The sequence below is a fragment of the Ptychodera flava genome, chromosome 19, assembly GCF_041260155.1.
Source record: "Ptychodera flava strain L36383 chromosome 19, AS_Pfla_20210202, whole genome shotgun sequence".
Classification (NCBI taxonomy): domain Eukaryota; kingdom Metazoa; phylum Hemichordata; class Enteropneusta; family Ptychoderidae; genus Ptychodera; species Ptychodera flava.
In genome coordinates, this window is record NC_091946.1 from 9,062,297 (window position 1) to 9,076,681 (window position 14,385).

Genomic DNA, 14,385 nt, shown 5'->3' on the forward strand with positions numbered 1-14,385 from the left:
AAGAGTAATATCCTCAAGATCTTCATGAACGTGGCATGGCATGCCATGATCACACTGATATTGATACACGTCCGTGCATGGCCAAAAGACAGCAAAACTCAGTAACAATTTCCAAGCTAAGTAAACAGTGTTTTACAAAGCTGTTTTAAATCAAACTGGTTTGCACAATCCCTCGATATGGAAGTGACATTTTGGTGACATTTCAGCTTGAATCATACCTTGAGATAAAATATAAATGTGAAACAAAGACATGTGTACTGCCATTCACGTTCAAGAGCATGGTGTAAACCCGTGAACTGGCATGTGCATTGGCTGCACGTAAAAGCAACTCTACTTTCCAAGATCAAACGGTCCGTGTCTTGTTAAAACAACAGCATAGCAGTGAAAATTGTAATGGTCACCGGTAAAACCGCTCTTCACAGATGAAAGGATGATAGCTGAAAACAACTGAAATTGCATGTTTAGACTTGGACTATGACAACCTCCCGGGAAAACAGGAAAGCCTGAACGTGAACAATGGCGGACGTAACTAGAGTGGGACTATTCTATTTAGGTAACGGGGGACATTTTGGAGGGGCACAAGTACATGTATTGGGTATACGTGCCATTTTGCTCACGATACTATCACGGGAACTTCGATGTCCCATTAGCTTCTTTTATCTGAAAAGTAATTTTACCAACTTGTACGACCCATTATACTCTGAAAACAGTGGCAGGGCTTACACTTAGATGAGTACGATAGTACTATGGCGGAAGACTTCCCAAGAAGTAAAACAAAACACCGCAATGCAACAGAACATCGTAGAACCATGGAGGTAGTAGAACAAAGTGACCGAACGTACAAATTTTGAGTCGCCAGTCTGGCGATTGTTCTGACCGTCTGAGTCGCCAATGAGTGAATCAATTCGCCATTTTGCCGTCTGGCGAGCGGTAGCGCGAACACTGATATCACTTTTCCGAATACCAGAAAAAATTCCACTTATTATTATGATTGTGAAATATGACACCGGTTAACATCAAAATGTAATTTTTTATATATTTTCCAAATTTTCTTTTACTTTAAGGCAGTTCTAATATGAAAAATTACGTTTATTTTTTCTAGTGTGGTAATTCTGACCTTTGAACGAGGCAGTTTTTCAAAACAATGCCTCGTAGTAATTCTGTAGGGAATTAAAATGTGAAAATCGGAGTGAAAAAATGATCTTTTTCAGCGTCTGTTTGTACGGAAACTACTGCGTTTCTGGAAAAATCCTCTCGTATTTTTTTGGCGTAGGACCCTGTCAACGTGCTGAAAAAAATTCCATCTTCTCACCTATTTCTATAGCTGAGAAAATTTACCTTATATAATTGCAAACAAGCAGTTCTTTTGTCGAAAATGCCAGTTTTAGACCTATTTCGCGGTTGTATATCTGGGTCGAGCCACAGCGTATTCAATGAACCACAACGTTGTCCCTCTCTTAGTCTTAGACACCCTAAGAATCCAAAAATATATTTAATATGGCTCACTGTTTTAGCCCAGCCTTGTAAAACACGCGATTATTTACTGATAGTACAGAGTCAGTCATTGGAACAATTGAACAAAGGTCTAGGGGGACCTTGTGTACTGCGCATGCGTAGCGTCTCGGTTGCTCTTGACTGTAGAAACAACCCAGGGCGACACTGACCTCCTATTTGTCTGCGTAAAACGGAAAAAAATGGGCAAGAAATATGCAAAAACGAGCAGAAAGGAACGTTACAAAGCTCTGTCGAGGGTTGGACGTGCAGCAAAACGGCGAAGAATATGCTACACGGAAGGAAATCCACCAAGCACGGACGTTGCAGCTGAGCCGAGCGAAGAAGGGACGACAACACGGCCCGACAAAAGTCAACCTAGTAGCCAAAGTTCTACTTTCAGCGCCAATGTTGACGTCTTGTCAACACAATCAGGCCAGGAAACTAGCGAGGAGGAGCCTAAACCGTCTACCAGTAAAGCTGGTACTGACATTTCGGGTACGTGTCGATCAAAGCAAATACACTTTGATCCCCCGGACGTGGACACAATGGGCATTCAAAGCAGCGATCCTATCTCGGGTGGTGCTGAGACTACCGATTTCTCGAGTGACACCGAGTATTTCCCTTTGCCAAACAAGCGTCATTTGCTGTATCGTCCCATCGTTTTACATGTGGGTAAGTATTTTTTTAAAGTGCTTTCTTGAACTGGACAATAGTTTGGTAATTTGGGCTGTGTCTGAAGATGGTCGACCGTGCCCCAATAGACGTATACCATTTAGGACATAAATTTGTGTCCTAAACCCCAGCGTCGCTCACGTTGATTGGTAGGTCTTATGTCCCTATGTCCCATCTGCGTTCATTCATTGGCTGCCTTTATGTCCTCAAGTCTCATTAATATTTACTGTTCCGAATGCAACTCATTCATTGGCCGCCATATGTTCTTGTCCTTGCCTCACTTTCGAGTGTTCCTTGTCTCGTTCTGCCATGTGCTCATTACTGTAATGTACAAATGTATCTGCGCGCTTAGCAAAGCAGTCCCAGACTCCAGGTGTTTCATTCATCACTTTCGAACAATGACTGACAGTAACCTTTGTGAAGCCGCCAATTATGATGGATTCAAACACAACGTATCGCCATGACAATCTTAGGTCAAATATAGTACCTCTTTACGATTGCTAAATGGTCATATAATCCATCCCCCGTCTTTGTTTGTCTCTGTGGTTACCGCAGCTCCTCTACCAAAAGCATAGTCAACATTCGCTAGAAATTATAAAGAATTCCTCCGTTGAACGTACTTTTTCAAAGTCTCAAGTTTTCGGGAAACGCGCGGCATCCAGCAGGGTTGTTTCTGATTGCCCGGAATTTTGTCAAAGTAACTTCAAACAGGTGCACAACAGGCGCATGAATTGCCCTCCACAGCTAATGTCTTGTAATCTTTGTTTCGCATCGAATGGATCAAAAGCAGATTTACCTTGCTCATTTCGATGATATATGTACACCAACATTGGATCTGTGGACGATTGCGAAAATAATCATCAACAGACGTGAATGTCCGAACAAACTATTTTTTAAAGAGCTAGTCTAATTAAAGATGCTGACTACGTTATACAATCATGTACATGGATCATCTGGAATCAATGATGCAGTCCTTTATTATCAATTCGGAATTAAAGGGACATGAGCTGTAACTTTTGACTATTTTTTCAGTATTTTAGTTCTGTAAATCTACTATAGTTTCTCATCCTAATACCTGTGCTATGCTTATTTAAAGTGTCCATTACTCTCAGACTGCTTGTCAACACACCCAGTACATGTGTAATGACCATTGTTACTGTTGATAAATGAATTCTAGTCCGGACTTGAATACAGTATTCAACAATAACGCCTGATTATATCCATTTAGACTACATCGAAAAGGTATGCATTTGGTATTTATTTCATCATAGCCCAGGGATTAACACCAGAAACTGGAGTCAAAACGGAGAACAATACTGAAAAAGCTAAATGGGACAGCTAATGGAGCTTTAATACACAATCCGATGGCAAGCATTTTGTTGTACAAATGAATCTGTAGCTGAAGAGTGTAACTCCAAAGTTGTTTATTTGGTAAGAAGCAGCATATTTTTACTGACAGAAATATTTACATCTAATAAGAACAATATTTCCACGTGTTGCATGTCCACGTGTCAGGGGAATGCAGACAACTTTGATGCCGGAGCTTCCTGACAATGAGATTAAGTGCAGCGCAGGTGCAAAGACAAATTTGTCTTCACAAACGTTGCGACTACGTTCTTAGCTGTCTGGTAATGATTGGCTGGGCTCGCAGATGCGTTACAGTAATGAGCACATGGCAGAACGAGACAAGGAACACTCGAAAGTGAGGCAAGGACAAGAACATATGGCGGCCAATGAATGAGTTGCATTCGGAACAGTAAATATTAATGAGACTTGAGGACATAAAGGCAGCCAATGAATGAACGCAGATGGGACATAGGGACATAAAACCTACCAATCAACGTGAGCGACGCTGGGGTTCAGGACACAAATTTATGTCCTAAATGGTATACGTCTAATAGGAGATTACTTGCGTTGTGCATGTATTTGTCGTAGGGATTACATTGAGCGCTGATTCATTGCCCTCGATAAAAATTGTGGTTCGTCCCAACAACAGTCACTTTACAACACAATTTTGACTATTTTTCTTCCCGATCTTTTAGCTTTATGTAATTTGCCAAGTACAATGTAAACGCAACCCCAGGCAAGATGATATGGGGAAACTCTCTTTCTCCGCATTTCTAAAGGTCACCTTTGATTTGCATGTCAATTAACCGGAAAAGTCAATGTCAATATTGAACTTGTCACATCAATATTTCAACATTTTAGACACGGCAGTACCAAAAGCAGTTCCTGTGGATGATTGTTTCTATGTGGGTCAGTCCAGCTGTATATCAGATTTCATGGAGAACATCAACCGCACCAGCCATTGCAGGACAGATGGATGTAGTGGTAAGTTGAATTGTTGCCTGTTTTCATCTTGCTGCATTTATTTTTCATTGTGACACAAAGATGTAATTTCAGGCTATGTTAATGTTTAACTAGTTTCAAATCCTGGGGAAACCAGCTTGCTGGGGGATTACCACATTGTTTACTCTATTTGCATTTTGAAGGTCAACTTTGCATCTTGCCTTGTCAGCCAATCATTTATTCCGTTCAAGAATGCATTTGCCTGAGCCATTATTTTAAAGGTTGCATTTTCATAAACTAACATAGAAGGTATTTAAGCGGGTATTTCAAATGCTAGTTAGTTAGCAGCCAGCAAGCAGCAGCAGCAACTAGCTTTTCTAGACTAAGCCCCCTCGTTTAGTATACAATATGATATGTGAAACCAGGATTTGATTCAACCTCAACAAAGCTACCGTTTTAACCTAAACTGCATACTCCTGTATTAAACACAAAATATCATTATTTCCACCCACAATGTTTTGACATGTCACCATGCATGACACAGTCTCATACAGTCACTTATTTCACGGAGGGTTGCATAAAAAATTTAGCATGTGGACATAATATTGTTTTTGCTGAAGGGTGATGAAAGAGTGAAGTTCAGCAGGCAAAAAGAAAACATATTTTTGGAGAATATTTAATGAGTCAGCTGATCATAAGCTTGGTGTATATTTTATAAATATTGATTTATGTGAATATGTACTTTTACAGGTATACTGATTCTGGTGAAAGTTACAACGGCTGGCTTAGGTGGAAGTTTGAAAATTGACTACTCTTGCAATGGTTGCACTGGAAGAAACATTTCCTTTGACAACTCCATGTACATAGAAGGTACCCGTCGGACAGTTGTTTCGTTGGCGCTACACTTAGCCCACTTCATTGGTGGTAACCATTTCAGTGACATTAGTACGGTAAGAGTTTAGGTGTAGGGTTAGGCATACAGGTTTTATCCAGACCAGCCTTTCAGGGTATCATCAAACTTTTGTATCCCCATGTTAAAAACATGGTTGATGAAATGTGTGATGAAGCCAAGGAGGACATGAAAACCATAGGCGCACGACGAATTTTAAAATCAATTATCTGAATTTTTAATGTTGAAACATGCATTTTATTAACAAATGTGCAAACGGAAATCGTGCGGCAAGATTTTGAGGCATACAGTGAACAGTGCCCATCACTACACTACAGTGCAGTGCACGGCTGTGGCCGTTTAGCTCTGCTGTTACTTATAGTATACACTCGGCCAATTTTAAAACCACTTGTCTATAATTGAATGGTGAAACATGCATTTTATTAATAACTGTGCAAACAGAAATCATGCGGACAGCTTTTGAGACATACTGTGAGCAGCGCCCAGAACACGGCTGTGGCCGCTCGGCTATCTTGTACACATTACTCTAAAGGTACGAAACTATTTGGAAAATAATTTAAATAAAATCCGTAAAATAAAACGTTGTTGGCAACTCTGGGGATTTAAACTTCTCTGTGTTGTCGCATGCGTGGTACCAAATCGATCGACTGGGTCTTGAAACACAAAAACTGCACCGGGCCATGTAATTGATGGTAAGTCGCTAAATTTCACCTGCGGACAACTCCCGTGACACCGCCATTTGAAGGCTATTCCTCAGTACGAATAACAATGACGTATTGGTTTAAAGGAAAGTATGCGCATGCGTCAACTTCAAGCTGCACACTTTGAAAATGGCGCTGGCAGGGGACTTGTCTGTAAAAAAACATTGCGCTAATTATCAGCCGTAGTCAGGGCCGATTTTAACTTTACAAGTTAGGAAGCCGATCGATCGATTTTTGTAAGTATCCCCTTGATTATGTTGAAGTTTGAATCTCGAGGATGGCCAATAACCGTTAATTTTGTCCAATTTAAAAAATTTTTTCCAAATAGTTTCGTACCTTTAGAGTAATGTGTACAAGACAGCCGAGCGGCCACAGCCGTGTTCTGGGCGCTGCTCACTGTATGTCTCAAAAGCAGCCTGCATGATTTCCGTTCGCACAGTTATCAATAAAATGTATGTTTCAACAATAAAATTGTAGACAAGTAATTTTAAAATTCGCCATTTGTATAAAATTAGTAACGTTAACAGTTGAGCTAAGCGGCCACAGCCGTGCACGGGGCACTGTTCACTGTATATGCCTCAATAGATGCCCGCACGATTTCCGTTTGCACAGATTTTAATAAAATGCATGTTTCAACATTAAAATTACAGACAAGTGATTTTAAAAGACGTCGTGTGCCTGTGATGAAAACCCTTCCACAAACACAAATTGGTAGTTGGCAGCAAGCCGTGACTACTTCAGATGGGGCATGGCTCACAAGAGGTAGCTTCAGTAAGAACTTTACATTTACGGTGAGGAACTTTATGAACAACTCTTTGTTATATTACTTGCATTTATGTCAGAGAGGGAATGATGACATTGATGACACTCTGTACCCAAGGACATCCAAATCAGCTGAAGGCTATGCTGCTGAGAAATGCTTCCAGCAAGCCAAGCAAGAGAAAATGAATGTAGAGGTCAATTGGCAGGACAATGATTCTAGTAGTATAAAATCATTTAAAAATGTATATCAAGGTGAAAATAACAAAGTTATGTTCTGTGGTGGCCATGTGACAAGAGCCCACACAAATCAACTCAATAAATTGGCCGCAATGAAGTCTGCATCAGCAGCATTTATTTCACGTCACAAGGCTGAATATCCTAAACTTGAGAAAATTGAATGTACCTGCCAAAAACGGCACTTCCCAAATTGTGGATGTCTATCAGAAAAATTTGTGAGACAGGCAAGAATTAACCATTCTTGTGCAATCGTAGAGGCTGGCCATACTAAAAATCCTCAAACATACAGAGATATTTTATTACAACTCGGAAAATACCACTCAAGAAATGTGCATGTTTGGAAGGGTGGTAACTGTGTATTCCATCCACTGAATGTTTGTTCATGTGGTACATGTGATGAAAAAAGTGACCCAACTTGTAAAGGTAAACCGTATTCTTCAAAGTCATCACTGTCATGCGAGTTCCATGCACTGTTATATGAAATTGAGTTGAATGAAAGGGCAAAGATGGCTGACAAGATTATCCACCCTGATCTTGGCAAAGGGCATTCCAATTTTCCTGAAGCATCCCATTGTGTGTGGAGCAAGTTTAGATCAAAGAATTCAAATATTCAACGCCTTCATTACATTGTCAGTACAAATTTGGAACTTTTGCAGTCTAACATGTCTTGGTTCATTGCCAAAAAGGGCTTGACTTATCACTGGCTTCTTGAGCTCTACAGTCGACTATCACTCCTATTTTATCAAGTATACAGGAAGCTTGCATGAAAACAAATTCTGCACGGGTGGCTGCGTCAGAATACAAAGCTACAGCCAAAGCAAAATATTGAGACTGCGCAGAAAGCAAGCTCGAGTTTTGGAGCATGAGGAACGAAAGCAGTGGGTACAGCAGACTGTGAAACACTCGTATGGCAGGGATGATGATGATGAGGAGGAAACAGATAGTGAAGCTGCAGGAATAATCCAGTCAGAAAATCAGAGTGGTATTCAAGGCTCCCTTGTTGTTTCCAATGTAGGTAGGAAAAAAAAAAACCATGTTAGTGTGGTTCCAAAACCCACTCATGGGTAACACACAGGGAGTGTCCTATGAGAAAAAGTACTAAAAAGTGAGTTGTTAGCTTATTAGCAAAAAAACACAGTGTTGGCCATTGGAGAGACTTTTTGAATCAGAATAGACCTCCCTGTATTTTGATGATTACAGAGGCAACAGATATCTTGTAATGTAAATATAAACATTTTAATTACAAAAAAATTTTCTGTGATTGGAATCATATGTACATTTTTTTAATTGGAATTAAATTACAGGTTTGTTTGAAATTTTAAAATGATTGTCATGATTTTATAAATAATGTTATAAATAATTTTCTATCTCTACTCTTCTTTCTTTTTTCCCCCTACTTCTTCTTCGGCCATTTCATGGCACTCAGTTCACCGTATGTCACCCGATGAACCTAACAAAGAAGAGACAAATTTTCAAACCATTATTCAGTGTATCAACATGTAATATACATTATGACAAGCAATTTAAATTATATAGAATGATCAGAGTTGATTTCTAAGGTACAGAACTGGTGCAAGCCTTGACAACAGATGTACTTGTACTCACATTTGGATGGTCGGGGTCGTCATAGGGCTTCTTCTTGCATGGATACTTGGCCCGGACAACAGTTTGAAGGTGGTCTGGGAATATAATAGTCTTCCCCTTCAAGCCATTACCATACTGTTGAAAAATGACAATGAAATAGACATCAAATCAGGTCCAATAATCGTTATCATTCAAGGTAACTAAGAAAGTTACCAGGTCCAAGGAACATATTGAAAATGACAAAGGCAATGGGGTCATCTTGAACCACAAAATAGTGGTGGTACCAGGTGTCCGGAATGGGTAAGCGTACCCTGCCAGCTAGCCGCACCCGTCAAGATTGACCCAAAGCGACAAATCCATTGTTATTTGGTGAATTCACCAAATTACTTTTGTGAGTCAAAATTTGGTATGCTGTCACTCATCATTTGAGTAACAGACAGGTCATATTTTGATACAACATCTCCGTATCTACAGTAGAACTTCTTAAATGATTTCACTAATCTACTTTCTGAGAACCCTTGCCTCACTAACTTTTGAGCTAATAGGCTGTGTCTAACTCGAAAGTCTTCATATGAATTGCATGCTCTACTGTATCTAAGAAGTTGTGAAATATACACACCATAAGCTGGAGATGATGGTATATTGCTTGACAAAAAGGGAAAGTTTATGATTTCAAAATTGAAATCGTCTCTTTTGTCATACAGCTTAGTATATAGTGTATTTTGTCTAATTTCAAACAATACGTCTAGGTATGAAGCAGAGTCCACACTTTCAGTTGTTTCTTTTATTTCTAAATCATCTGGGTAGATTTACATGTGGTGTAGATAATTGGATATACCAGGATTGTTTAAACTGATGAGATCATCGATATATCTGTGGGTGTTGTTAAATCGCTTGGCAATCCTCTTACATCCAGATTTCTGAAGTGATTGTATGAACTCTGCTTCATACGAATACAAAAATAAGTCTGCAAGAAGTGGGGCGCAGTTTGTGCCCATGGGAATGCCTATGGTTTGCCTGAATGTCATGCCAACAAACTTGATAAATATGTTGTCAATAAGGAAATATAGCATTTGAATCACCTCAACATCACTGTATTTGAGCCTGGCATCGCTGTTGTTGGTGAAATAGCCCAAGTTGCGCTTGATGGCAATGTATTCATACCTACGACTACCATTCTTGTAAAAGAAGGCTTTCTTCACGAGAGATGATATAGCCTGTCTTTAAGTTTGTTATGTGGGATGGTTGTGTACAACGTTGAAAAATCAAATGTGTGGATTGAATTGTACATGTCTTTGTTATTTTGTAAAATATGTAACAATTCTTTGGAGTTCTTTAATATCCACATTTGATTGACCCCACTAGTTTCATAAACTTTGTCACAATACCGTACCAAACCAGATTTAATGGTTGATAAAATGATGGTTAAAAGTTGTGACAAGCGTTTTGTTGTACACTTACTGGAACCAGCTATGAAACGTTGTTTATAAGGATTCTTATGGATCTTAGGAATCCAATATAGATTAGGTAATACCTTGTCATCTTGCGCTAACTTGATGCCAAACTCACTCAAAACTGTTGAATGGTTCTGCAATATTTCTTCTTCAGATAAGGTTGAAAGAGAGTATGTTGTGCTACTCTCATCATCTGAGTTAATCTGAAGTTCGTTCTTTAAACATTGAATGTAATATTGCTTGCAGACAAAAATGATGTTGTTTGATGCTTTGTCTGCAGGCACAACAACATATTTATCATGTAAAGCATCTAGATATTCCCGTACAGAAGGGTTATCAAAGGCAGATGTAGTGTTGATGACAGTACACTATAGGGAAAAAGTGCGTGACTAGAGCGAGAAAACTGACGCTTTCTCGCAATCGGTGAGAATCTGTTCTTATTCTCACCGCTTGTCGGTGAGAAAATTTTAATTTCCGCTGGAGATTGGTGAGAAATGCACTCCTTGGCGAGAATCAAATGTGAGAACAAATTCTCACCGATGAGAATGGAAATTCTCACTAAGTACAGCGAGAATTGAAATTCACTCACGAGAATCATCAAGACTCGCCGTTCATTGGCGAGAATCATAAAGACTCCGAAAGGCGAGTCTTGATGATTCTCGCCAGTGAATTTCAATTCTCGCTGTACTTAGTGAGAATTTCCATTCTGACCGGTGAGAATTTATTCTTACACTTGATTCTCGCCAAGGAGTGCATTTCTCACCAATCTCCAGTGGAGATTAAAATTTTCTCACCGACAGCGGTGAGAATAAGAACAGATTCTCACCGATTGCGAGAAAGCGTCAGTTTCTCGCTCTAGTCACGCACTTTTTCCCTATAGTGGTATGGGAAGAACGAAGACGTGAAATGCGAGATTTTACCTTATCACGGACTGTGCGAAGCCAGTCCGAAAGACATTCAACGTCTTCGTCTTCGAGGGCATCCCACTTTTTAGCATAAGCCTCAGCAGCATCCATGATTAGATTAAAGTTAAAGTTCCAGTTTACTTGGGTGGTTCGCGATATTTTGGGCCAAATTGGAACAGCTGCCGAAGCTTATAATGTGTAACTATCTTCATGTCACCTGTTATTATATGACCGTGAGGTTTGTAACAAAGGGAGATGACATACAATCACAAGTACCATCATGAACATTGTTCTTAATTAAGTTAATATCAATTTCTTTCAAGACCCTATTGTAATTAAAGATTTTCCTACCTATGGTCTTAGAATAGGTATAGGACACTATAGGAGGGTCTTGAAATGTAAAATAAGGTGGTACTTTGTTCATAACGTCCTTGTTGTGTAAGATATTGCTGATGTTAATCATGTCAATCCCTTTGTTAACAAACCTCAAGGGGAAAAACAATCTCTGCTGACTGTTGATGCTTTCTGTCCAAACAGGTTTGAATAGGCGATATTTGCCTATATCCATAATAATGGCGATTAATCGGTATTCGGGCAGCAGAGGGTCGTATATATTCATAACTTCTACAGTCAGGAGAAGTGATCTTAACTTCTGCAAGGAGCATGCAAACAATGCAGTTCTTACCTTGTGAACACCCAAAGGTTGATTTAACATGGGTAGTAGATCACTGAACTGGGGATTACTGGTGTTATTGCTGTGTCGATGGCCATGACTTCGTCGTCTTCTCTGGTGAGAATTAAACAAACCCATGACATTGACAGTCTTTCCCCTGGGGCTAGATAGGTTACCCACACCTAGTATACAGCCATAAGGCATAGCTGTGCCAAGTTCAGTGATCCAGTGGTGTTCACGTTGTTTGCAATAACTCCTACTCAGTATTGAACTATTAGAAGGATGGTAAATTTTTGGACACCGTGGTGCGAAGCACCAAAGGTGTCCTATGTCGCCACAATGTCTGTGTGTGTGTCCGTCTGTCCGTCCGTCCGTCCGTCCGTCTGTCCGTCCGTCTGTCCGTCTGTCCGTCCGTCCGTCCGTAGACAGATTTTGTTCCACTCATAAGGCCAAAGTACATGTAAGTAAATTCTTTGTTTTGCGTCCGCGCGCGCCTAGGTTTTTGGAGATTTTTCGGAAAAAAAACACAAACTTTCCTTTCAAATGTTCGCCGTTGGTGGCGCTATTTTGTCGCAAAAGCAAGTCGTTGCTTTTAACTTTGCGATGAAACACTCCTTTACGGCAATCAGATTTCACTAATGGACAATGCGGTGACGTAAAACAGTACTCTCACGCCGGGGCCTCACGTTCTCGCTCACACTCCAAACAGTGGCGGCGCTCTCACTTCCGTTTCACTCTGCTCCGCTTTGAAAGCGCCACTGTTTGGAGTGTGGTTCTCGCTGTCTGTTGTGGCTTTGCCTGTTGTGGCTTTGTCGTAACGATAAATAATGGATGAAAGAAGGGAAATAATCGAAGTTACAAAACAGGAAACCTTTGCACGGCAACTTGAAGGCATGGTCATTGCGAGCAATCGGGACTTGAACAGAGAGAGATTCAGTCGGCCGATTGGACTTGGGTACCACGACTCAAAGAATATGGCAGATGGAAAAATCGGAAAGTGTTGAAGCCTATCCTAGTTTATCAGTCTTTCAGGTTTGCCAAAAATTTGGTTCATTCGTCCATTTTAACTTGAAACAACAAACAAGCCAGTGATCAGTCCTTAAACGAAAGGCCTTTACGTGCTTTTTCGTTCAGTTTGGGCAAGGGAAAGTACAAGCTTATTAGAATCCCTCTGTGAAAGTTCAAACTTGGCGGTCGTAGCTGCTCTTGGAGGAGGTCACACTTTCTGCATTAATGACATCGGCTGGTAATTTATTCCAGGTGTCCAAAACTCTTGCCGAAAAAAAGAACTTCCTTGTGTTGAGTCGAACGGTTAGTTTATGAAGTTTGGGACAGTGTCATCGAGTTCTCGAATCGGCTGCTAACTCAAGTGAAAGGTTACAGTGGTTATGGCCTTTGATAACTTTCTAGAGTTGAATCATGTCGCCTCGAATTCTTCTTTGTTCAAGTGTTATTAAACCAAGCTGTTTAAGTATTTTTGATAATTGTAGTGTTGGAATTTAGGTATTATTTGCCGTGCTAAGATTTTTATGTCCTTTTGTAGCCATGGTGACCAAGCTTGTACTGAATATTCGAGCTGTGGTCTCCCAGTTGTAAAGACGAAGAATGACATTTTATTTATTTGATCGTCAATGATCGTTTGATGAGATCAAGCATTCTGTTTGCTTTTTTGCAAACTTATCACATTTGCTTGAAGGTTTTAAGGTAGAATGAAGTAGGACGCCCAAGTCATTTTCTTCAGTTGTAATTCCCAGTGAAATATTGTTCATTGGATATATATGGAAGGGGTTGTTGTGGCCAATATTCAGTGTTCAATCATTTCTGTAGCTTGTCCAAACCAGCTTGTAGAATTTCAGGATCACTACAATTTTGCAAGGGGTGATATGTCTTGGTATTGTCTGTAAATTTTTGAGTTCAGAACTTATTTCACCATTAGTGCGACTGATGTTGATTAGAAAAAGTACTGGTCCAAGAACTGAACCCTGTGGGACACCACTTGTGACGTATTCTCCATTCAGATGATGCTCCATTTATGACTACTTGCTGATTTGTATTTGTTAATCAAGCTTTGACCCACTGTAGAATATTTCCGATTATGCCATGATATACTTCATCTTTTCAATCAATCCAGGGTGTGGTACTTTGAAAGTGCAAGGAATATAGATGTGAAGAGTCCTTGTAAATTTGGGTCTGATGAGTCTGTGTGTGGAGACTGACAATTGCGAAATGATTTATTTTATTTGATGGAAAGGAAAGATGTTGGTTTTACGGATGGTCCCGAGGAAGCCACAGGGAATACTTTCGTCAATTATATCACCAATGTCTTCTTCTATCTGATGCCCCATCTTTCTAAAATTGAATGCAGAGGCTACAAGTTACCATTTCTGTTTGGTGTTTTCTTTCAAAACAGACACCTTTCAGCAAAAGTATGATATTCCATCAGAGCATAAACATTATAAGAAACTTGAAAGGAACGTACAAGAACTTGAGGACAAAAGACTGCTACTGTATACTACTTTAGTGTACCCATTCCTCAAACTGTCCATATGTAAGTAATTTGATGAGGCTGTCAAGTGGCTGTGCAATGGTACTGACATGTGGACACTTTGAATGCACAAGAAAGAAATCTAAAACTAATAAGAGAAAAGCAAACGTCAAAGAATGACTTTATTTTGATCCATTTGTCATGAAAATGCATACAGTG

At 39.9% G+C, this 14,385-nt stretch overlaps 2 protein-coding genes and 1 long non-coding RNA gene across 6 annotated transcripts in view; 2 read left to right on the forward strand and 1 right to left on the reverse strand.

Moving 5' to 3' along the window:
- Positions 1 to 14,385, forward strand: part of LOC139118504 (uncharacterized) — a 263,409-nt gene that overhangs the window by 15,387 nt on the left and 233,637 nt on the right. The window lies entirely within an intron of this gene.
- Positions 1,601 to 8,389, forward strand: LOC139118502 (uncharacterized). 3 transcript variants are annotated; one of them, XM_070681814.1, is made up of 4 exons: positions 1,601 to 2,166; positions 4,375 to 4,497; positions 5,206 to 5,325; positions 6,717 to 8,389. In XM_070681814.1, exon 4 carries the CDS (start codon positions 6,750 to 6,752, stop codon positions 7,830 to 7,832), a length of 1,083 nt encoding a protein of 360 aa, XP_070537915.1. In that variant the 5' UTR covers positions 1,601 to 2,166; positions 4,375 to 4,497; positions 5,206 to 5,325; positions 6,717 to 6,749; the 3' UTR covers positions 7,833 to 8,389. The 3 variants fall into 2 exon arrangements, with proteins under 3 accessions (XP_070537915.1, XP_070537917.1, XP_070537916.1); XM_070681815.1 differs by lacking the exon at positions 6,717 to 8,389 and having other exon boundaries at positions 5,206 to 6,115.
- Positions 8,163 to 14,385, reverse strand: part of LOC139118503 (uncharacterized) — a 35,922-nt gene continuing 29,699 nt past the window's right edge. The window contains exons 6-7 of the mRNA XM_070681817.1: positions 8,671 to 8,784; positions 8,163 to 8,515 (exon numbers count right to left, since the gene is read on the reverse strand). Coding sequence (XP_070537918.1) covers positions 8,459 to 8,515; positions 8,671 to 8,784 — 171 coding nt within the window. The 3' untranslated portion in view covers positions 8,163 to 8,458. The remainder of the gene's footprint in view (positions 8,516 to 8,670; positions 8,785 to 14,385) is intronic.